This window comes from Dermacentor silvarum, chromosome 1, assembly GCF_013339745.2.
Source record: "Dermacentor silvarum isolate Dsil-2018 chromosome 1, BIME_Dsil_1.4, whole genome shotgun sequence".
NCBI lineage: Eukaryota > Metazoa > Arthropoda > Arachnida > Ixodida > Ixodidae > Dermacentor > Dermacentor silvarum.
In genome coordinates, this window is record NC_051154.1 from 182,996,378 (window position 1) to 183,022,347 (window position 25,970).

The window sequence follows — 25,970 nt, forward strand, 5'->3', positions numbered from 1 at the left end:
TGCTATACACCTTTCCATTGTTTATATGTACTGCACAATCAAAACACAGTGCAAGTTTAACAGTTGCAAACGTGTGAATGAAGTGAGTGCAGCTACTCCTTGTGCTTTGTCAAGTGGGTGCCAACGTGAGCTCACAATTCCGCATGCACTATGGCGACGCACAGGGAGCCCGTGTTGGGAAAGTGCAGCAGTGAAATATATCATTCATTAAGAAATGATGATAGTATATATTTGGCCATTGTTCCTTCCTATTGAACACAGCATTTATAAGCAGAAACTTAAAGTGCAACCCGATGTCTGACACTGATCAGCCCACAGATTGCTGCGAGGTTGGCCTGTATCCAGTGTGGCGCGTGCCAAGCTGCTTACTCACCTATTTTCTTTCGTGACCTTAATATGGCTGCCACCTTTCTTGAGCTCATGACTAAGTGTGTGGCCATAGTGCTCTACTGATACCTACAGAAAAAAAAAATATAGTAGTCAGAACTGCGACATCAAAAAAAAAAAAAAAAAGAAGAAGAAACATCTAAGAAGCAAGAAGGAAAGAACAAGTAGATAGATAAATGGCAAATCAAGCTCACAAGGCACGTGGAAGAGAATTGAATCTAGGAAGATTATACGCACTAGAGAATTACTATCTACACTCTGTATATTCAATATGTGACTTTACTTGCAAGGCAAATACAGACAAAAAACATGTACAAAATCGCTTGCTTTCCATACTACAATAGTCTACCACATCAGACATAAAACCAAGCTGATTGTACAGCTTCTACTCCAACTAATGCCACTTTTGGTTCATCTGGCACCATATCTCACAACAAGCAGTTTAATATCCCATAATTTTTTTTTTCTGTTCTTAACACCTATCATGACAAGTGGCCAACACCGAAAATAATGCCAGCGTCCAAGCCAATGAAAAATGGTGAGAAGAATTGAAAAAATGTATTGTTACAAGATACGAGCCCTGAAAAGAAATTATTAAACTTCACACAATGCCCAGCACTTCATTTTCAACACAACCCAAATTCTTGACCACCTACAAATTTGCAAGTAACAGAACATGCCAGGTTAAAATTTAATAAAAGTTAGCATATTTAGAACTTAACCACTCATTACGACAATGCACTGTAAAATTCTTTGTAAAACTTAAAATTTTTATTTATTCACCTTATAGTGCACAATGTAATTGAATAAATGACGCAAAGCAATAATAAAGTCCTATATATTTTACAAAACCTCTAAAAGTAGAACCATTGTCATAGCATGCATTCCCAAAATCAGCTAAAAGATATGCATTGGTGTTAGCTTCTCCAACAATACGCTAAAGCTTTTCTAACACTAACTGGTACACCAGTGTATTTGGTTGGAAACGAATATTTCAAAATCAATGCAACTCAGGATTTCTGCTAAGCAACTATCACTTCACTACCGCCAGACTTTAATTCTGTAACAGTAACATGTACACCCGTGAGAAAAAGTATACGGACCACAGGGTTGCCGAAAAACAGAATTTCTTCGTAATTAACACGCACAAATGGAAATTTACGAAAGCAATAGAAAATTCGTAATGCCAAGTTTGAACTGCAGTCTTTAATTTCAAGTTGCATTCACAGACAGAGGAGAAAATTCGTTTTATCGCGCAATCCCTGGTCCGCATACTTTTGCTCACGGGTGTACATTAAAATGCATAATGAGAAAGTTTAGTGGAAGTTTGTTGATTACCTATCTCAACACTGCAATTTGTCATACAAGTAATGTCTACCTCTCCAAATACAGTTAAACCTGCTTATAACGAACCTCCATATCACGAATTCCTGAATATATAACAAAGTTTTTCTATTCCCCGCCGTTACTCCATAGAAGCACATGTATTTGTGACCTCTACGTAACGAAGGGGCAGCGGGAGACCCTCTCGAAATAACAAATTTTCCCTGCCGACAACCTCGAGATTTTGCCCCAAATTTTGTCACTTTTGTGCAAGCAGCAACCGGAAGCACCTTCTCCGCCGTGACGGAATGCGAAGCGGCGGCGGCGCGCTTGGCGCACTCGGATTCACGGCGACTGTGAGACGAGAGCGAGCGCACGTGTGCGTGCATGCGAGCGTACGCGAGGTGGGCCTGCATCCCTCGACCCGGCGATCTTGCCGCTGCAGGCGTGACCTTTCCCCCTCCCTTCATTCAAACCTGATCCCGCCGCTTGCTGCAGCTGGCCTAGCCCACCAAGCCAGCACTCTCCTTTTCTAGTGATGTTGCCAATGTTGATAAAACAGGTCCAAAAATTGCCTGTGCATTAGAATCAAGTACGACCCTAAAGTTGCACTACGATATCGCCATCGGCATTTCAATATGGCCGTCTCCTACACACTTCGAACCTATCTCCCGTAGCTTCGACTATGTGCTGTAGTACGTGTGCTTAGGCATTAGTCTACCAATTTAGTTAAACAGTGAATGTTTACAAGTTTATACGGCCGATAAAACTACAGTATAGACCACTTATAACCGTTTAGAACTGGCTACAACGCAGGCTTTTCCGACTCCCGTTTACCCTGCCATAGAACTCCATGTATATGCATACCGCTTACAGTGCAGCCGACGAGATACCGGTTATAATGCGGCTTCCGCAGAAAAATTTCCCCGACAAGGGTGGCAGCGAGCACGCTTCTCAACAAGGTGCAGCTCCCGGCCAGCTTATGCATTATTCAATGCAATCAAACTCTCGTTAAGTCGGACTTATTTGGCCGCGCATCGGTTAATTCGGACTACTTTCGTAGCTCGGTGAGCGAGGAGCGCCGCAAATGTGTGACGCAAAAGAGCAAGAATGGCGCTAGCGTCCAACCGAAGCTAAAAGGCGGAGTCCGCATCTCCACAGTCAGCGGAAATCATACGTGAATGACAGCAACAAAGCGTTCCGGTGTTGTGTCTTTAAAGCCTGTATTCTTGCATTTACTGCTGCGCACAACACCGCGATGGCCGCGGGCTTTCGGAACTGCGTTGTCATCATCCACGATCGCGTCGATAGCAGCCGCGGTTTTCTCCGCAGCGGTTGTGGCGAACAGTAGTTTCGTTTTTACTCGGTACGTGCGTCGGCCGCATGCCTAAAAAAACCGCGTAGTTGCCATAGATGATCGCGTAGATAGCGACCGCAGTTTCGACTGCGGTTGTTGCAGCGAATGGTAGTTAATTCGTCCAGACTCGGTGCGTGCGTCACGCGCGTGCCTTCAGCACCGCAAAGTCGCCGTTCATAATCGCGTCGATAGCGGTCACGGTTTTTTAAGCAGCGGTTGCGGCGAACGGTTGTTTCGTTTTGACTTGGTGCAAAGCTGTCGAGCTTGAAGAGCACCAGCTACATCGCGATTATGTTTTCGCCAGCTCACTGGCAAAAATGTAATCGCGATGTGCGCGCGATAGTACAAAGCATATCTACATGCTTGGTCTACATGTTTTGCATACATGCAGGGCTTGAAAATCGTTGTTTTGGTTATAGTGCGGTACCGCTTATAGTGCAGATATTCGCGACTCCAGCAACTTACGTTATAAGCGGTCTACGCTGTACTATCCTTACTTCGTATAGCTGTCTGCTAATTTACTGTCGCAATCGATGCTACACCTTTCGGGTGAAACTGGGACTTTCTTTTCATCGCAACTTTAGTGTATTGGGAGTAAATATTAAGCGATAGTTGTATTTCTGTATGAAAGCACGGGTGCTTAGGCACGGGTGCTACCAATTTAGTTAAACAGCCAATATTTGCAAGTTTATACGGCCGATAAAACTACTATCTTATTTTCGTATAGCTGTCTGCTAATTTGCTGTCGCAATCGATGCTTTGCCTTTTGCGCAAAACTAGCACTTTTTTTTCATCGCAACTTTAGTGTATTGGGAGTAAATCTTGAGCGATAGTTGTATTACTGTATGAAAGCATGAGGTGCGCGGTACTGTAAAGGATTTTTTTCCTTCTCTTTTGGTCACAGAAAACAAGTGCGCATTACAATCGAGGGCGCGTTAGAATCGAGTAAATACGGTAAGCGTTTCTTTTTCGAATTTTCATGCCGAACCTGCATATAACGAAATCCTCTTTATAACGAAGTTTTTCCGGAATTTGTCAATTTCGTTATATCCAGGTTTAACTGTATAATCCATTTGAAGAGGCCATATTGCACAACATCCTGAGGCAAAAAAAAATCCCTGTCCAAAACTCATGCATGACATGGAGAAAGAAAGAGTGAAATATGCAGCCAGTTTTTAAACTGGAGCAGCACATCAAGAAATTAATAAATGTCGTACACAGTACTTCAGTTAATCGGAAAGCTTAACGACTGATGTACTGAATGAAGTAAATATGTGCTATAATATAGACATGAATTTACAAAATTCTTTGGCCTAGTGCATTGTGTACGATGTTCAATATTTCGTAAGTTCCAAATGCTCTTCCATGCCATTCTAAGTGATATGATACACAAGTCACAACCACTGGAAGTAACATCGTGACAGGGCAACAACACATTTGTTTTTTTTTTAGGGCGAGGAGTCAAGTTCCAGCCAGAAGAGTGCGTGTTGGCACGCCACTTGCACCAACTTGCCCTGCATGCACTTTCCAAGCCCCCACACATCGCCTGTACTATAACCACTGACCACATAGTCTACATTCTGTAAACTTTAAGTGCCATGAGGCTTCCACACTGTTGTGCCAGTATGATGGATACAATCAGGATAGAATAAGGAGTCAGGCTTACAAGCAGCATAATGGCAAGCACTGAGCAGTGGAAGTTGTTGCTAGCAGTAATTATAAGAACAAAAGCAATGAACAGCAATGCACCAAAGCCATCCTGAGGCATGCCATGGCATCTGAGAATGTTTGAGAAGGCATTTAAGTACAATTTTACAGCTTTCAGAATTGTGCTGGCTGGACGTTGTGGGGACGCTCAACTCTCTCGCACCCCATTAAGTTGTTTTCCCCACAAGGCACTCGCCTCTCCTGTAATTCGGCTCCGCCACCGCCACGTAGCTAAGAGCCGTATGTGGTTGATGTAGTTGCAGAATATTATGCGAGATCGCACGAGTGTTGCAGGGCTAATGCTGCCTAAGAGCGGGTTTACTCGAGTGCAAAAGGGAGTCTCTCCCTTTTTTGGCTTGTGGTCGGCGACGTGTGCAGACTTTTCGCACGCCAGCCGGCATGCTCTGTGGGACTGTCTTGTGAGGCTTTTGACAGGAGCACTGGGATGGACGAATTCAATTGTTTGAATGCGCCACCATTTGTCACGGTACATGAGAACAAAGATGGAGGAGATATCATGCTTGAAAAGCTTGCGGCCCTTTACCCGCAATGCCTCACTACTTCAAGTGTACCAGAGAGCTGGATGAACGCCAACATTATACCAATGCATAAGAAGGGAGACGTTAAAGAATTGAAATACAGACCCATTAGCTTGCTTTCAAAATTGTATAAAATATTCACCAAGACAATTTCGAACAGAATCAGGGCAACACTTGACTTCAGTCAACCAAGAGAAGAGGCTGGCTTCAGGAAGGGATATTCTACAAAGGATCATATCCATGTCATCAATCAGGTAATCGAGAAATCTGCGGAGTATGATCAGCCTCTCTATATGGCTTTCATAGATTATGAAAAGGCATTTGATTCAGTAGAGATACCAGCTCATAGAGGCACTGCGTAATCAAGGAGTACAGGAGGCATACGTGAATATTTTGGCAAATATCAACAAAGATTCCACACACAACTACTTTGGTTCTCCACAAGTAGAAAGTTACCTATCAGAAAAGGGGTCAGGCAAGGAGACATAATCTCTCCAATGCTTTTCACTACATGCTTAGAAGAAGTATTCAAGCTTTTAGACTGGGAAGGCTTAGGACTGAGGATCAACGGCGAATATCTCAGCAACTTCCCGTTGGCAGTAGTAAGTGGTTCGTGTGGAAAGGGAAATGTTGGCGCTATCTTCTGCAGCCCTCAAGGGCTGCAGAAGATTCTCCTATTTAGCAATGATGGGGACCAATTACAACAAATGATTGAGGGCCTAAACTGCGAAAGTGTAAAAGTGGGGTTGAAGATTAATATGCAAAAGACAAAGATAATGTTCAATAGCCTGAAGGGAAAAAGAATTCAGGATCGCCAGTCAGCCTCTTAAGTCTGTAAAGGAGTACGTTTATCTAGGTTAATTACTCACACGGGACCCTGATCATGAGAAGGAAATTTACAGAAGAATAAAATTGGGTTGGAGTGCGTACAACAGGCATTGCCAAATCCTGACTGGGAGCTTACCACTGTAGTTGAAAAGAAAAGTGTATACAATCATTGCATTCTACCGGTGCTAACATATGGGGCAGAAACTTGGAGGTTAACAAAGAAGCTCGAGAACAAGTTAAGGACCGCACAAAGAGCGATGGAACGAAAAATGTTAGACCTGACGTTAAGAAACAGGAAGAGAGCGGTGTGGATCAGAGAACAAATGGAGATAGCCGATATTCTAGTTGATATTACATATATTTACTCGAATCTAATGTGCACTTTTTTTCCGATAAAAAGGGTCCAAGAATTATGTTCGCGTTAGAATTGAGTACGACCCTAAATTTGTGCTACCATATCATCATCGGCATTTCAATATGGCCGCCTCCTACGCACTTCGAGCCTAGCTCCCGTAGCTTCGACCATGTGCAGTAGTACGTGTGCCTAGGCATTAGTCTACCAATTTAGTTAAACAGCGAACGTTTACAAGTTTTTACGGCCGATAAAACTACTACCCTTACTTTGTATAGCTGTCTGCTAACTTACTGCCGAGATCGATGCTTCGCCTTTCGGGCGAAACTGGGAATTTTTTGTTCATCGCAACTTTAGTGTATTGGGAGAAAATCTTGAGCGATAGTTGTATTTTTGCATTAAAGCATGAGGTGCGCGGTACTGTAAATAATTTTTTTCCTCTCTTTTGGTCACAGAAAACGGGTGCTCATTACAATCAAGTAAATACGGTAAGCGGAAAAAGTGGAGCTCGGCAGGCCATGTAATGTGTAGGATGGATAACCGGTGGACCATTAGGGTTACAGAATGGATACCAAGAGAAGGGAAGCGCAGTCGAGGACGGCAGAAAACTAGGTGGGGTGATGAAGTTAGAAAATTTGCAGGCGCAAGTTGGAATCAGCTGGCGCAAGACAGGGGTAATTGGAGATCGCAGGGAGAGGCGTTCGTCCTGCAGTGGACATAAACATAGGCTGATGATGATGATGATGACACACAAACGATTAGGCGTTAGCATCCATTATGGTCGGCGACGTGTGCGGACTTCTCGCATGCCAGCTGGCACGCTCTGTGGGAATGTCTCGCGAGGCTTTTGAGTGGGGCACTGGGATTGATAGTAATTTGGCTGGCTAGATTTGAGTATAAAAAGGTGCAATAAATGCCCCTTTTGATTGTTTGCACTACTGTGTTGTCATTTCTTTGTCTCAAAAGCAGGTATGAAACCCCCCAACGTACATAAAAATTTCTGATGCAACGTGCCACCTCACTCAGTTTGTTGGACATGGCCAACATGCGTGATGTTGCAAACATTGTGGCCATGACAAAGCTGCCATCGTTCATGTTGTTGCCAATATACTGACGCGAAATAAGTTGGCACGTGATGACACTGGCCCCTTGAAGCGAGAACGACGAAGTTCGTGGTTGCACGCGCACTCTCCCAGGACCAGCCATTGCTTAAGGCAGACATTTTTTTTTTGCCAATCTGTCGTTGGTCAACTATTTTAGCTGTACTAGCTGGGTGACAATACAGTGGAACCTCGTTGGTACGATCTTCACGGGAACCGGAAAATAAACCGTATCATCCGAAAATCGTAACATCCAACGTATTATCCAACCAAATCGTATTATAGGGAAAATAAAAATAAAACGTATTATCCCAAAAGACGTATTAGGCAGAATTGTATCGACGAGGTTCCACGGTACTTGGTTTCAATGGCTTTACAAGTCCCTACTTTCCAAAAGTGAAGGCTAACAGTAAGGAGATCTTAGTTGATTCAGCATGATGTCCCATCTTTCAGCTGAGGACTTGCCATCTAGGTGAGCAGAGCTCCAAAAAAAAAAAAAAGTATGGTTGAAATGGTGCTAGAAGTCAAATTCAAGCTTTGCTAATCATACGTGCAGCATCTTGTTATGTGGTCTCTGTACATTACATTCAAGCTTGGCAAACCAGCACAACTTTTTTTTTGAAAGCAAGCATATTAGTTCTCAGTGTTTCATGTTTTTTACAGTGCTAGAACAATTATTAAGCTAGAGGTGAGCTGCATGGGCATGCAGGTTGTGGGGATGCGCGACTCTCACGCGTCTCCTGTAATCCAGCTTCACCGCATGGCTAAGTGCCGACTGACGGCGGTCGTGGTGGTTGCGGCGCATTGCGAGAGATGGCGCGAGTGTCGCGATGCTAACGCCACCGAACGGCAGGGTGACTTGGGAGAGCAAGGTCGAGGGCGCTTCCTCTTTGGCTTGGGATCGGCGACCAACACGCACGAACGATTCGCGCGTGCTCCGGCCCACTTCTCTTAGCCACGGCGCGAGGCTAAGAGAAGGACACCAGTATGGACGAACACGGATCATTCGAGCGCGCCACCGTTCGCGTGACTGTGCACGTGAACGACTAGGCGATGGTGTCACAGCATGGGGCAAACATATTCGCTCGCTATCGGGTCGCGGTGAGTCGGACTTCCTTGATTTGTCGCGCGCCCATGTCAATGTTCTATTGGTTGTTTTTCGGCTAGTGTGCATTAGTGTATGAAAGGTGCAATAAATGCCCTTTTGATTGTTTGCACTACTGTGTTGTCGTTCCTTTGTCCCAGAGCATGTGTGAGACACCACAAGGTCCAAATGGTGGTCTCTGTGAACCCACTTTGAAGAAGTTAAGTGTGCAATGGAAAAAGCTCATATGTAGGCAAAACTGCCAAAGTGAATTCTAACCGTGAAACCTCAACTGCCACTGCGAGTTGGTGACATGTGACAATACATCAGACTACCAAGTGGTTGAATGCAAAATGGCTGCCTCATAATGAAATGTCGAATACATATTAATGAAATGACGCTCAAGATTCAGAAAAAGTCTTATGAGGCTTCCCATGTTGATGGTGTTGTGAAAGGCAATAGATTACTTTCCCATTAATTCCTTTCCTTGGACTGCCCCTACTATTCAGACATGTTGATGGCCATATTGGAAAATTTAGTCGGCAAATGTGCAGAAAATTTTCAGATGTGAATAAACTTATTCAAGTGCAATTTTTGCTGCATCAAGATAATTATTTCAGGCATTTCTGATATAAATTTTGCATTGTATATATATCTGATGTGATACCAGAAGATTCGTATAACCCCTTCGAGTGCCAATTAATCCCAACAGTTGCAAATTAATGTATTTTTAAGACATTTCTTGCATTTTCAGTATCACTAAAACAATACAGCAGCAGAAAAAATATTAATATGCAAATTTCAGGGCATTTTGTTGTGCCCACAAATGTGAACTCGGTGCTCGCTCTCATAAGTTCTTCAGATATGGAAGTATAATAGGCTATTTTACATGCAGTGTGCTTGGAAAACACCCAGCCACTTGCAAAGTTTTCCTGATGTGAATCATTCTAAAAAAATAATAAAAGACAAGAATCCACTACATGACTACATACTGGTGCCACAATCAAAAACCCAGATGTCTATTTATGTTCTGCTTTTTATCTAGCACTCTTTCCACACAATTAATTTTGAAGGATGAACTCTAAAAAAGTTTACACCCTTTGGGTCATATCTTGTCGCCAAACAATAATCGTCATCTGCCTTGATTGTGTTTCCTTTCTTGAAAACTCGATGCTCGCTACTTTCCTGCCAAGAATGCTGTGTTACGCTGATAACGCGCAAGCCTTTCGTGACTAGAAAGTCTGGGCTCGCAGCCTTAAAGAAGAGAAATGCGGAGAAGACAGATGACGATTATTGTTTGGGGACAAGATACAACCCAAAGGGTGTAAACGTTCTTTAGAGTGTGGGTCCAATTAGGAGCGTCCCAAGATGTATGTAATATTTTAATGATTATGTTCATGAGTACTTTTGGGTATTATTGTGGCACGTAAAATTGTACACACAGTGCACGAAGGAAATAATTGAGATACTATGGCGAAGCGCTTTCAAGACGAGATACGTGCACTTCAATAGTTTTGTTGGATCATATTGCTACGAGGCGCTGTAGTAGCGAATGATGATGACGAGACTGACAAAGACGACAATCGCTGATAATCGCGTGCGTGGGCTTCATCTTGTATGCCTGTCTTCTACCCGTTGTATACATCGTGTAAATATATTGCCAAGTGCCTTTTCTCCCCATAACAATATTTATAACAACACGCACCATTTTTAGGCCATCATGACATTAGAATATAAGAATTCTGATGCAGCTAGAAAAGGTATTATCATATTAAAAGAATGCATGCTAACAATAATACCTGATAGGATTTAGCATCTATAGAGAAGCATGAGCTACGAAAGATACTGTATTAATGAGCTGTGATTACTTTGGCCCACTGTATATGTATATATGTTTAATGTGCTGTGAAATCTCAATAATGTGGGTGCTATTGCATATTATATCGCCACTAGAGTGTTGCACCCTCCCCCGGGGGGGAGGCTAGAAAATTAAACCTGACCTCATGCACAGCAGCAACAAAGTGAACAACAAAGAAACTGGGCCCTAGTGGTAACTAGAATGATGCACATTAGTGTCACACTTTAATAAGGGTAATTACCTCAAATGTTAGAAAAAATGTGTTTTCCAGGTCATCTCCATCATAGTCCAACAGGTTTTGCAGACCCCTGCATTCCATATGAAACAGAATGTGATCAAGGCTTTATCGACCTTTGCTGTATCTATTAAATCATGAAAATACAGCCTACTTACTTGGCTAATGTAGGGGAGAGGTCTTGCAAATCCTTCAGAGTTGGTTTCCTGTGCAAGTGTAAGAGCTAGTCAGTACAAAGATAAGAAATATTTTTATTTAAACACTCTGAAATTATTTTCCTTCCCCCACACCTATGCATGTTCTGTGCACCACACACAGTAATAATCTTTTATTATGTTTTTTTTTTCTTTTTTTTTTTGTACGAAGCTGCAATAGGTGCCAAATTTCATCCCTGAAGCTGCTGCTTAGACTAGCCATGCAGGTATTAGAGGTGCAAAAGCATTTCTATAAAAATATAATTAAAAAAAATATTGCCATTTAGCTAAAATGCTTCACCTCAAAAAAAAAAAAAAAATACTCAGAGAATTTTTTCATACTGAAGATGCGATAGAAATTATGCTCCACAGCAAGATAATTTTGTGAAGTTACCATCATGTCGTAGCATGTGCTTAAAAATATGTGTCAAGCCATTCAACCAGTGATGTTCGATGTACCCCAAGCAAGCCTTTAGGAAGGAAAAGTGCCATAAAAAAAAAAAAAAAAAAAAAAGCATCTTGTCAATTCCAAACCTGTGACAGCAGGAAATCTTGATGGCAGAATTTGAAATTGTTACGAGTTAGAACAATGTTCATTAAAAGTAGAATGACAACCCTGCCTTGATGGACAAATTCAACTGTGGGTACCACACCAAAAATTAAGGCGATCAATGGGATTCATGTGACAGTAATGCATTAGCATTAGTTTTTGCCCTGCCTATCATTACTTTAACTATACAGCCCACAGAACACAAACACAGCCACTAACGTGACCACCGTGACATGCAACACATGTCTAGACTTGCCAAGGAGCAAAGTGCATCTGCTGACGGCCGAGCACCAACTGTGCAGGGACGCATTCCAGCGCACGAAGCGTGCCGCCTCCATCAGGTGCCCCCTCTCCTTCCACTCCCGTCAGCTTCCTCTTCACTCCTCTCTCCTCTTTTGCCATATACAAGCCAACAGATGGGTTTTCGTCCACATGACCTTCCAAATTCTGACGCATTAAAAGTCTAATATAGGAGTGCAGTCACACGCCCCCTAGTGCTGTAGCAGTCTGCTAGCGCCATCTATTATTGCAACAAGCCTTTGTCTCAAGTTCCTTGGCTACGGCAAATATCACTGCACTGGCAAATGCATTCTTGAGGACCTTTGAAGTAACGAAGTCTGTGGCATTGGAGGGATGCTGGGATTAGTTCCAGCTGGTTAGATGCCCACTTCTGGAGCTGCAGGATTGCTTGCGTGAGCCTCTGTTGGTTGAACATCAGAGGCCATGGGCACCGGGCTATCTCTAGTCTGGGCCACGGAGCAAGAAACCTTTAGGAGTGGAAACTCCGCCAGTTGCGGCGACCAGATAATGTCACAAGCCCGCGGAGCCACTATCATGCTGGCGGCACCTGGCGGCCGAGAAAGAAATTACCGCCGTCTTGGTTGCCAAGGCAACCGGTCACGTGTGTTTCTCTCGTTCGCGGCCGCGCGCGTTGCTCCCGTTCGGCCGCGCGCCTCACAACTTCTACTGAGGGCACTCACGCATCCCACCTGCATCCCATCTTAGGCTAGCAATTTCCGAACAAGGGTACACTGCACGTATCAGCGCTGTTAGTATTACGGCCCTCGAACAGACATCGACAAGAACAGTTACTGTTTAACTTAAAGGCCCACAAAAACAACGCTACGGCTTGCACGCTGAAGCGAACGCCGAACGCCTGTGTCGTCTACTTTGAGCGCGGGAGACACGGGCGCCGCCGAAGAGAACGCGCCCGAGCGGCACCACCGATCCGCCGGGCTGCTGCTTGCATGATGTGCCGCAAGGCGCCGCCACTGCATGCGCCCCCGTCGGCGCATAATAATGTGACGTTATCTGGTCGCACGCGAGCGCCCGCGCTGACGGGAGTTTCTACTCCTAAATAATCTTCCTCCGTGGTCTGGGCTTACGCTGCCAGCAGACACAGGCTCCTAAACGGCTGCCCTTCAGCTCCTGGTGGTGCATAGCTACCCAACCCAGCACCATCCACAATGGACCTAGCAATGGATCATGGCCCACTGCAGCCTCCAGTACACCTGCTGACAAAACTCCTGGGAAGGCATGTTCTGGGACATCAAAATTTGAACGCTTGCTTCTTCAGGAGGTACAATGTACAGTGGCAGTCTACTCAATCAATCAAGTTCGTCACAGACCTGTATGTCAAAGTAGTTCTAGCCACTTAGTGTCAGTGCTCAATGCAGTACACATGGTGAACTCCGAGCAGAAACCCTACACTAGTGCCTGAGAAGGCTTAACAGATGCTTGTGATTCGTGCATGTCTCCTCATGCTAACCCCACACATATAGCTGAAACTTGAGAATTGAGCCCACTAAACACCTTGGCCAGAACCTCCCTCTCCAACTGACTAGTTCTCCTTGGCTTCTGTAAGGCACTGCTGCCCAGATGTCACGGGCTTCTCCCCTACCAATTTCAACCTGTGAGCCAGCAGTGCACCAATTCCATATGGTGATGCATCATATAACACTGCAACAATGGTAACATGACATAATAATAAACCAAAACATCTGCAAATGAAAGCAGCCTTTTATCACTCTGAATGCTGCTTTTTCACTCAGACCTCCCAGTGTCACAACGCATTTTCGGGCAGTTAGTGCAGTGGATGCAACATAGACAACAATTTTAACAGGAACTTCAATAAAAATTAAGCCACAAAATCTGCAGCTTGTGCACATCCTTTGAGCTGAGGCTCGAACAATTGTCTGCACTCTCTTAGGCACTGGATGCATATCATCCGTATCAATGGTGAAGCCAAAGTATTCTGCTCCTTCTCCTCCAAATGTGCATTTCTTCAGCTTCAAACCAATTGCATCGAGCCTGTTGAGCACTCAATCTGAGCTAACGAGATGATCCTCTTGTGATTCCCCCATTGCCAGATTTCAGTCAAAATAAATGCCTACCTTGTCACATCCTTGCAACAGGTTTTCAATCTCTTGTTAAAAAATTGTGGTTGTTGATACCACCATTAAAAGCGGGCAACTGTATTGAAACAACCTTCGGCAGCTTTACAGCCCCATCACATACTTCATCAAAGCAACACATGTCTTGAGCTCGGCTGCCTTGTTCACGGCGAGCTTGAAATCACCATTCATATCAAGCTTCTTACCTTTCTTGGTACTGGGGCTAGCAACATCACTCTTGCCGACATTCATACTGGCCTTTGGGTGCCTTTATACTGCACCCTAGCAAAAATTCTAATAGAAGTTTGTATTAGTCTAATACCAGTAGCGTACCCAGGATCTCTGCCAGGGGGGGGTTGACAGTTTGCCAATACCATCTAAATAGCACTAATTTCAATTTCTTCACGGGAAATTGACAAAAAATGCGCTTTTTGTGAGTGTGCAGACGATTGCGCGTCTTATATCTTAGTTGCAGTACTCAAATGCGCAAGGAAAGAAAAGGGGTTAAACAAAAGAGGGGGGTTAAGTCGGCCTCAGAGGGGGGGGGGGGTTACAACCCCCGAAACCCCCCCCCGTCGGTGCGCCACTGTCTAATACAGTTTTGTATTAGTTGTATTAGTTTTGTATTAGACTAATAAAAATTTAATAGAAGTTTGTATTGGTCTAATACAGTTTTGTATTAGTTGTATCAGTTTTGTATTAGACCAATAGAAATTTCTATTAGTCGTACTGATTTACCTATAAGACCAATAGGCCCTGTGTATTAGAATTATTAGTTTTATGCAAACAGTGTTGCGTGTCTACTAGTATCTCTATTAGACTAATAGGTCCTATTGGCCTTATACAGATTGTTGCTGGTCTGATACAACATGTATTGCTGGATTCCACAGCTCGTGTTTTGCTGGTGAAAGTTGATGAAAAAAATAGACTAGTGGACCGCTTGCTTGCATGGAGAGGTGTTTCTATTTAATCACAAATGTGCAGCAGACTGCGTTTGCACGTTTGCATTAGTGTCAGCGCACTAAGCTAGTGAAACTGCATCTCTCGGCGACATACACAAAAGCGACGTGCGCCTACATGGTCTTGCCAATTTTGCTTCACTGAGTCGTTGAGGAAACAGCTAGTGTTTACAGCACAGCGAATACTTGCCACGAAAAAAAAAAAACGAAAAAAACAAAAAAAAAAACACGAATTACCAGCTGTAATCTCCAAGGCTGACGTTTCGTCAGTGTCGTATTTTCTGGTGAAGTGCGCAAAAAGTAAATTTTAACCTAAATTGCTAACTTGATACCGCATATAAAAGGCCGTAATATTTATTGACATCAAAGCAGTATTGCAGAGAAGGGAACACGGCGGGCGGGAAGGACATAAAACTGCGGCCGTAGTCAGCCGTAGTTGCGCACAGCACGTGTGCCATGGCGGCTGCCATGTCAAGGCGAGGCGTCACGCGAGGCATGCGTGTTAGTGAATGAACGGTGTGTTTTTAAGAAACCCGTGGTGTTAACGCCTGTGCAATCTCATTCGTGCAGTAATATATTTGGATAGTTTTATCTATGGATGCTGTTCATACTTCGCAAGGCAACTGTTTTACCCCTGTCCTTCGCGGCTTTGTGGATCTATCAGTGTGCATCGATGTGCAGCGTTTTCCCCGGCGCCGATTTACTATTTCAAGGTAATTATACTTCTTATTTATGCTTCTGTAGTACAGTATGAAGTGTTTTCTTCTTCTTTTTTTTTTTTTAATCCTGACGGTGGACGTAAGTACAGTGCCGTCGGGCCGATTGCTGTGTGCGTTGCAGCAATAACATGCCTGTTTCCGACAACGCTGTGCAAGATGTCTGTCTAGAGTTCCTTATATCTGTCTACAGTTTCGATGGAACAGACATGTTATGTTGATTTTGTGTGCTTTGTAATTGTCCTGTCATGTCAGGTAACATCATTGTTTATTATGATAAATATTTTGAGCTAGCATATATCAACTGTCCTAAAATATTGGCGAGCCGCATTTATTCTAAGTTGGAAGCAAATATTGCCAGCTTAAACGTTTCGTGGTAGAACTAGCACCCCTGCTTTCAACTGTGTGTGTATTTTCAACTGTGTGTGTATCTATATGTGTGCATTTTTGTGCCCAGGTTTTTTTAACCACTTCATCAAAAGGACGTCCTCTGGTCGAAGTCAACGAAAAGCTCTCTCAATCAAGATTGCTGACCTGACGAAGATCTCGAAAGAGGAATCTGTAAAAAGATATGCTGTGCTAATAAATGCTTCTAGCAATTTTACCTGTTTTTCGTTATCTGGTGCATTGCAACATTTTCTTTCACAGCAATAGACCTATTAGACTAACACTAATAGGCCTATTATACTAATACACTAATAGACCTAATAGACTAATACACTAATAGACCTACTAGACTAATAGGCCTATTAGACTAATACATCAATATCTATTAGACTAATACACTAATAGACGAACACGAGCAAATGGCATTTAACGAATTACGTCAGCGTCTGCAAATGCCCCCAGTTCTGGCACACTTTGACCAGGACGCCCCGACAGCACTTCATACCGACGCGAGCAATGTAGGTCTGGGTGCCGTGCTGGTGCAATGGCAAGACGGCTCCGAGAAAGTGATAGCCTACGCCAGCAGAACTCTTTCGCGCTCAGAGAAAACTATTCAACTACGGAGAAAGAATGCCTCGCCGTTGTGTAGGCTGTTATTAAATTTCGCCCTTATTTATACGGTCGCTCATTCACCGTCGTCAGTGACCACCATTCTCTGTGTTGGCTGACTAATTTAAAAGACCCCTGCGGCCGATTGGCGCGCTGGAGCCTCAGGCTTCAGGAGTTCAACATGTCCGTCGTATACAGGTCAGGGAAAAAGCATACCGACGCCGACTGCCTCTCTCGGTCACCAATACAGCCTTCAGTCACCGAGGATCCGGACATAGACGGTGCGTTCTTGGGAGTCGTCGATACATTTACCATTTCCCAGCAGTAGCGCGACGACCCAGAACTGCTTCCGCTTATTGATTTCTTGGAAGGCCGGGGCAAAGACGTGCCTCGCCTGTTTGGACGCAGTGTGGCGTCGTTTTGTTTGAAGGACAATGTTCTCTATAAGAAGAACTTTTCTCAGACGGGCAGCACCTACTTACTGGTCGTGCCTGCTTCGCTTCGCAATGAAGTTCTCACAGCGTGTCATGATGAGGCCACCTCAGGTCATCTGGGCTCCACACGAACATTGTCCCGACTGCGGCGGAATTATTATTGGCCAAAGCTCCCAGCCGATGTTAAACATCATGTGCGCACTTGTCCTGACTGCCAAAGACGCAAAGCACCACCCGACAAGCCAGCTGATCTCCTACATCCTGTAGAGGTACCGGGAACGCCCTTTGCCAAAATTGGCATGGATTTTCTTGGACCATTTCCAACTTCAACTACAGGGCACAGGTGGATTATTGTCGCCACTGACTACCTCACCCATTATGCGGAGACAAAAGCTACCCAGCGCGGAACAGCAGCTGAAGCAGCTCGATTTTTCGTCGAAAACGTCGTGCTTAGGCACGGTGCCCCAGCGGTTGTAATTACTGACAGAGGCCCCGCGTTCACGGCCGAACTTTTAGAAGCAGTTCTGGAACTCAGCGGCACAGCCCACCGGAAAACGACAGCCTATCATCCCCAGACAAATGGACTAACGGAGCGTTTGAACAAGACACTCGCAGAGATGCTTTGCATGTATGTCGACGTGGACCATAAGAACTGGGACGAGATTTTGCCTTATGTAACCTTCGCATATAACACCGCTCAACAGGAAACGACTCGCATGACACCATTCAGCTTGGTACACGGTCGCGAAGCCACGACAACTTTGGATGCAATGCTGCCCCATGAGTGCGACGATATCCATGAAGATGCTGAAGAATTTGGTCAACATGCCGAAGAAGCCTTGCACGTGTACGCATCCACCACCAGCAAGACCAGGACGCAATGCGGTACAATCGTCAGCACAAATTTGTCGCCTACACACCCAGCGAGAGAGTGTCGGTTCGGATACCCATTCGGCGTAGGGGTCTTTCTGAAAAACTACTGAGGCGATATTTTGGCCCATACATAGTTATCCGACGACTGAACGACGTAAATTACGAGGTCATGCTCGATGGTGCAGCTTGTTCGCGGCGCCGCCAGCAACCCCCCGAAGTGGTGCATGTGGTGCGCATGAAGCCGTACTTCTCCAAGTGACTCGCGTTTTAGTGTCTCGTACATGCATACAATCAAGTTGCGCATCGGGACGATGCTTCTCTTGGGAGGGAGGCAAATGCCACGTGTCTAGCGCGGCGATGACGACGACATAAGACACATCGGCACTTATGAAAAACATAGCAAGAAGAAGAAGAAGCAGTGACTAGCGCGCGGTATTTTAAAACCGTTCGTTCTTGTTGCTGCCTCTGCCGACAAGTGCGGTTCGTTTGTCCTTCGAGCTTTCACCGTCGTGACCTAATAGGCTATTAGTTTTTGTATTAGAATTTTTGCTAGGGCAGTATTTGAATTTCTTAGTCTTCTAAGCCCTGGAAAGTATTTGGTACTGTACCTGGCTTAAAAAATCATTGTGTTGCATCCACAGGCACTCTTGTTTTGGCTTTGAGACCTTTCAAAGTACCAAGACCTTGAAAATAAGTAAAAAAACTTGCCTGCCAAATCTGCTGCATTGGTACACATTCAGCGGCATTCTAAAGCTTTTACCCAATTCCTTCCTAAAACCAAAGACTGATTCCTGACAATAAACATTGTCCGCTCAGCTTTTCTTTTCTCAAAACTCTGTTTCCACCTATGCCTTGTAAGCAACAGCTGCCCAGTGACTCAAGTAGCCCCTCGGCTGTTGTTGGACTTCGCAGGATGCAGCCCAGGGAAACTCTGCATGAATTCCACCTTGTTCATCACCAAAAAAAAATGGCACAGTTTCGCCGGAAAGGCGAAGCATCGATTGCGATAGCAAATTAGTAGAGAGCTATTCGGGGTAGGGATAGTAGTTTTATCGGCTGCATAAACTTGGACACATTGGTTTACTAACTGAATTAACAATCGTGGTGTCAGCGCGCACAAGCAAATATGAATAAATCACACTGAATGACCGCAGCCAACGACTGTCAAAACGCTGGCAGCAAGCGCAGGTTCGCGCGGTCTATCGCTTCAACGGAAACTGAGCGGCGAATGTACAGCGCATAGAAAGGTCAGAGCCGTGTGGAGATAAGAGACGGTGCGGACGACCGGCATCCCCGGGCAAAGCTCAAAGGAGAAGTTGTTGGCAGAGGAGAAGCTGTCTCCCCCCCCTCCCCCCCTCACCCCCTCTTCCCACTTTGTTGCTTTCGCGTGGGAGATTGAGTGGCAAGATACGCCTTTGGTGCCAGAGCACAGCGCTGCCCCGCCTCCCTCCCCCCTTCCCATACCCCCACGGTCTTTTGCGCGACGGTCACGTTTGCTTTCCGCCGAGCGTTCACTCTCCGTGATAGCGCGCGCGGGGGGGGGGGGGGGGGGGGGTTCGCCCTCCGTGATAGCGCGCGTCCCCCGCGCGCTTTCGCTCGCGCATACGGCGCGCGGCGACGATTTTATCGCCCTTGGAATCTATACGGAACCTCACGGCGACGGCGACGCCGACGGCAGAAATCCGGTTGAAGTGTCCATATAATTGCTATCGCAATAAAATGGCTCCTGTGTCCACCTCTGTGCAAACTGACTAGGCTTGGACAAGTACTGATGCACAGATGTGGATGCTGTGACCCCAAAGCAATCATGTAATCACCACAGTGACGGTGACATTTGAGGATCCCAGCTCCACAAACCACATGCTGCCAACATCAAGTACACTGGTTTCAATGTTCATTTCACAAATGGCAACATAGTTATCAAGTACACTGGTTTCAATGTTCATTTCACAATTGGAAACATAGTTGGAAATTGTATACATCACTGACATGAAACATTGAACCAGCACTGAGAAATCAGTAATGCTACTAGAACCAGGATTACCACCATGTTGCACATTTTCGCTGTGCCTGTCTACCCATGCTTACGAGCTTCTAGTAGGTTCTTGCATAAACAAGCACTTTTTTTTTGCCGATTGTTCTTCTTGCAAGGAAGACAATGCAGATTGTGAAATCTGCACAAGTCACTATGCCACTTGCAGCAGCAATAGCAAACTCATGCAGCCTTTTCATCATGCAAAAGGCTACGCACATCATTCGCTACTGCTGGACCAGTCACCTGCTGTACTCCCTTGATGAATCCCTCATACTTGTGATGATCTAGGTCGGCCGTTACTTAAACTCCTGTTCCGCAACCAACTACATCACTATTGTGTTGTCCCAACTACCATAGACAAATCAGCCTCTAAAATTGTCTAGTTTCACCCTGAATTTACACAGGTCCAACAGCCTGTGCAATGTGGCTATGAGGTTCTTTACCCTCTCACTGTCCGTCTGCATCCAGTGTTAAAAGTGGCAAAGGTGGTAACAAGTAAGTTGGTTCTCCACAGGGGCTCAGGAACACCATGCACTTCTTCCACAATGTTGTGAATGATGAGGTACCGCTCTAGAGATTCCATGCCTTTTTCCCCATTTGTGGCTTTTACATGTGAACACCTCCAACTTTGGCATAACCCTAACACTACATGGCAAGGGCAGCCAGTAAATGAAACAAAAACTGGTACTTCTACATGGTTAAGTCTTCATTGCAACTTGTTACGGGTTAAAACATGTTTATCAGTATAATGACGAGCCTGCTTGGCTGGCCAACTGCAACTGTTGACAATGCACTAAATGTCTTTTAATATAGGCATGCATTCATACACGCCGTAGTGGCATAGTAAGCTACTGACACCATCAGTTGTTGTAACATAATATGCCCAACACACACACACAAGCACAAAGCATGCTGAAATACTTCCCAGTGATATGGCATTTGCACCATTTAGTATACTTATTCTTTTGATTTTTTTTTCTTCCCAAGTCAAGCATTAGTAAGTAATGACTAAGCAGCTTCAGTGCACCACAATTTGAATTAAAACAACAGAAGCATATTGCTTCTCTCTGTAACATTGATTCTTGGCTACATAATATAGTTGGGTTAACAAGGTAAACCTCCATTTCAGATAGCCGAGAATTTCATAGGGGTCTGCATGAACATTTCATGCCTGCATTCTAACTGTTAAATACTTGTCGAATACCATATTTACTTGTTGAGGCATGTTCTCGCCTGTCTTTCTTTTTCCTTGTTGAAATTAATTTTATGTTAAGCATTGTATAACTTGTTTTAATCGATCTGTATTCTCAATTGAGAATGAGCATTGTGATTCCAATAAGCACATTTATTACACACTTTAGCTCATGTTCCTATTTTTCTTTTTGATGTGTGTTATGATGCCTTGTAATTCCACGGTCACTTTGCTATTTACCGCACATATCTATATCATTTTTTCTGTATTTGTCACCACATATGTTATGTTATAATTAACCACGTAACACCCCCCTTACACTATGCTCTGATGAGGAGCCTGTAAGGTACTGTGAATAAATAAATAAATAAATAAATAGGTAAATAAATAAATAAATAAATAAATAAATAAATAAATAAATAAATAAATAAATAAATAAATAAATAAATAAATTCACTGGCTAGCATAGAGACGAAGATTCCGTAACACAAACTTTTTAGATGAATTTCAATGAAATCAACTTATTCAAAACTATCCTTATTTGCTAGTTGCTCTATGTTTTGTACTTAAATGAAGTCTGTGACTTTCAGCAAAAAATATGAAAAGAACAAATGATGTTAATGAATAATTTTTGTGAAGGTACAGGCATTGCATGTGATAACACATTAAAGAAAACGCTTTCACAGATGTTTCTTTTTTCATTGTTGTCCTTTTAGTATCCAGATCACTACAATAATTTAGAGTGTTAAATAATCAAGTTCACATATGGCCTCAATCTTCAATCAAATTGGATAACCTATAAATCAATAAATAAAAAAATATATATATCATCAACCAAAAAAAATTGGCCACCATCCCGCCCTGCGAACGTGAATGTCCAGCGAAGCTGTATCAAACACCACACATGGTCGAGCCTTGTATTCACGCTGTTCTTCTGGTGTCTTTAATTTCCGTGGTCTACCCATGGCAGTCTTAGAATGCACTGAATGAGTTGCTAGATGGGTCTCCCTTTTATATATGAAAGCGTAGTGACGTCACTAAGTGTGTGTGTGTGTGTGTGTGTGTGTGTGTGTGTGTGTGTGTGTATATATATATATATATATATATATATATATATATATATATATATATATATATACCTGATTGCGGAGAAAGATATGCCGTTTTTGCCTTCAATTGTTACCTGGCGTTTTGTGTTTACGCCATGAAATTTTCCAACCAATGAGAGGCATACAGCTTCGCTGTAAAGAACAAAAAAAAAAAAGGATCCCCAAGAATAGACACCCACTGCTTGAGAAGCTTCTTGTAGAGAACCAGAGGAAAGGGCAGGGCTATGATGGTGAAGTTGTATATGGCCAGACCACAGACGATGCCAATCAGGTAGTACATGACATCTTCTTCAAAACTCTGCAAAAAGTTGCATAAAAAGGTGAGAAATTAGGTACATCTTTAACAGGCAAAATACACACCCATATGCAAAGTAGGAAAAGCCACATGACATCTTGAACTGTTTCTGTAAAAGGCATGATGATACTACCGTCAGTTTTTGTTAGCAATGGTGTAGAACCATTACTACCGTACATATATAAGGTGATGTTTTTTCCCAGAATCCTTAGCCTTGAAGCCATCCCCCCCCCCCCCCCCCCCCCGCTCGCCTTATATGCAAGGCTAATAGATTCAGTTACTACAATACAGTGGCAACAAGCACTACATTTCTGGCAATCCAGATTTTAGACAGCAGCTCAAATTTTAGCAACTAATAAGCCTTAACAGGTGAGGCAGCACCGTATTTTTGCGCATATAACCCACACTAAGAATTAGAAAAATTTAACCGTGAAGGCAAGGTGCAGGTTATATGCAAATTTCGGCTTGAGGTGCGACTTCATGGCAATGTGAACTTTGCCTTATATTGAGGCTTCACAGCAGTGCATCACACGCTGCCCTAAAGCCACACCATAAACAAAAAATCTCATTGCCGTGAAGTCCCACCTCAAAGCAAAATTCGTATATAACCCGCACCAATTATTATGACTACTCTAGTGGCTTCCGATTATTTGTTATTTCAGGCGATCCCCGCCAATTATGAATAATCTGCCGGCTACTCTATACGGCCTTATATCAGTGTGCATAGTTAGGTTATTTTTTTTTAGGTCCCCCAACTGCACCCTCACCTTATAATCGTGACCTCCTTAGAATAAATACGGTAATTTAAATTGCAGAACACAGCAGCAGTAGCTTTGCCAATGAGGCGAAAATGAAATTCAAGACTCAAATGGAAATCCTCTTGCTCTTACATGTGGGTGTACAGTCAATGTTTATACAGAGATACTGGTGCAGTGCAGACTACTTTATACAAAGCAGCACATCCATCCTACTCTAGCTCCAGGATAAACCCAACAGAACAGAACATGTTCTATTTCGATGCTGGCCCAAACGCCTTCCAAACCCCAACATGACACATAAAGCACTGGATCAAAGCTTAAGAAACCTAGAAAACCTGCAATGATGTGCAAGTGCAGTTACGTGCATTTACAACCCACTGTTAAAGGGAATACATTCTTTAGTATTCAGTCATCTATATTGTAGAGATATAGCCTATGCACTCACCTACAGATATTTTTATGTATAAATGTTCATCCGACGGATTACATCAGCCACTTTTTTTTCCAATTTATTAATTTAATTTAATTATGGGGTTTTACGTGCCAAAACCAGTTCTGATTATGAGGCACGCCGTAGTGGGGGACTCCATAAATTTGGACCACCTGGGGTTCTTTAACGTGCACCTAAATCTAAGTACACGGGTGTTTTCGCATTTCGCCCCCATCGGAATGCGGCCGCCGTGGCCGGGATTCGATCCCGCGACCTTGTGCTCAGCAGCCCAACACCATAGCCACTGAGCAACCACGGCGGGTAACTTTTTTCCAGTAAATGGTAATTAAATGTTCAGCTATACAGGGGGTTCATTTTCAAGTTTTACAGAAATTTTTGAAATCGCCTGTGGCAGGTAGCATAATTCGTATCTTTGAGCTGAGTTATTCAATGAGGTGGACATTAGTAGCACGAGAAATTGAAACACATATTTAACTAATTAACAAAAAATCACTAATTAACTTCTTAATTACTTTACGACACAAAATTGCAATTTATGAATTGTAGCTGGTGAGCTTGTCAGGCGTTCCAAGTGGATACGTCTGACAAGCTCAGCCAGTGTCAATGGCTAACGCAGGCTTTCATGTCCTGCATGCTCTCATGCCACGCAGCCTGCATTTGTCACGCAGGCTTTCATGGGTGCCATAGAAACCTATATATGGGGGAAAAAAAAAAGAAACAGCATGTTATGATGTATGACAAACATAACAGTATTACCCACCTGGGTGTTGAACCATATGCACCGGGACTCTGGGTACTCTGTGAACATTCCATACTTTGGGTCCAAGATCTCTTTTAGCAGCAGGAGAAAGAACTCCTACACCAAGTGCGGAAAAAAATAAAAATAAAAAAAAATAATAAACAGCAACAAACCCTGTTTTCCAAAGAGCTTGCGCATACACTAAGAAGCAAAAGAAATACAAATAAGCATCAGCTAGCCAACACTGTAACTGCTCTACTGCAAGAATTTTTGAAAAAAGGTTTAGTAAGAAACAGAGACAAAATCAAATGAAATCTGGCAAGGTGATAGTGTGAAGAGAAGAGCTACCCTCCCCCAATCCAGAGGCTCTCTCCCATTGCCTCAACCAGTGTTCGCAAGCGATATTCCTCCAGTTTTTTGCCATATTGGAAGTGAGGACCCACATTATATTTACTTTAAAGCAAAACTTTCTTTGCCTATTCTCCCCTACTTTGCAAGTTCTGGCTGCTGTCTTGCCAAGCACACACCCAGGCCATTACACACTACCGATTACCACAGTATCAACTATCACACTACCAACTACCACACTACCTGTGCTGTGTGCGGCCCAGGAAACCAGAGGCATGAAGTGAAGAAGTCGTCAACAACAGCAGAAACGAAACCAAAGCAAACTAAGCAGCAGCGTGCGGAGGTCAACTGCAACGCTTGAAACTGAGATGTGTTGATCCCGTTGTTCAACATCCAGTCTTTGCACCCACTCTCCCAACATCGAAGCTGTCCATTTGATGCCTAAAATGGACATCCTCGCACTGTCGGGGACATGGAGTATAGATCCGTGGCCTATTGCTGGTTTTTAGGAGCAAGTGTTTCAATGGAAGCATGAGTGTGCCAGGTGCGCTGGCATGGCAATTTACAAGAACGAGACAACTACGCATCTCACAGTTAGCACAATTCAGTTATCACTACCACTTGACAAGGAGGCCAAGTGCATCCTCGCAGATGGTGTGGGAGACACATATGTGGCATGAATCAAGTGTAGGGACACCGATGTCACATTGGCTGCCGTTTACACCAGTCTATTGGCAATGCAAAAGCAAGTTAAAGACTTCCTTGCTCTGCACTTCTTCAGTACATGTCTGGGACAGTAATCTCTGGCTATGGCAACAGCCACAACAAGACGATGCCATAGGCCTTCACCAGAGACTTACATTGACCTACGAAAACCTGAAAACCGGTGGTTACCGACATCCACGGAAGATGTCTTCAGTGTGCATCTTGTCAGCTGTCACCGAAGCCGGACATCATACCTATGTCCAGAACTGGTTGTGTAAATTGACCACATGTTTGCTAGAAGGATCGACATGTTAAAGATTGAACATTATGTCTCATATTCCTCAGAGCGTTCGCCGCTTCTCACCATTGTGCCAGGTAAACAAAATACCAAGACCAGACTCAAGAAGACACAAAGCATGAGTTCATTTTGTGCATCACCGCCAGCTGTGACAT

The 25,970-nt window shown here is 43.8% G+C and overlaps 1 protein-coding gene across 16 annotated transcripts in view; it reads right to left on the reverse strand.

Moving 5' to 3' along the window:
- Nucleotides 1-25,970, reverse strand: part of LOC119436503 (probable E3 ubiquitin-protein ligase HERC4) — a 335,733-nt gene that overhangs the window by 40,688 nt on the left and 269,075 nt on the right. For all 16 annotated transcript variants that reach the window (XM_049658143.1, XM_049658141.1, XM_049658148.1 and 13 more), the window contains 5 exons: nucleotides 24,486-24,581; nucleotides 22,401-22,519; nucleotides 10,929-10,976; nucleotides 10,777-10,843; nucleotides 374-456 (listed from right to left, as the gene is read on the reverse strand). In XM_049658143.1, the coding sequence (XP_049514100.1) occupies nucleotides 374-456; nucleotides 10,777-10,843; nucleotides 10,929-10,976; nucleotides 22,401-22,519; nucleotides 24,486-24,581 (413 nt within the window). The remainder of the gene's footprint in view (nucleotides 1-373; nucleotides 457-10,776; nucleotides 10,844-10,928; nucleotides 10,977-22,400; nucleotides 22,520-24,485; nucleotides 24,582-25,970) is intronic.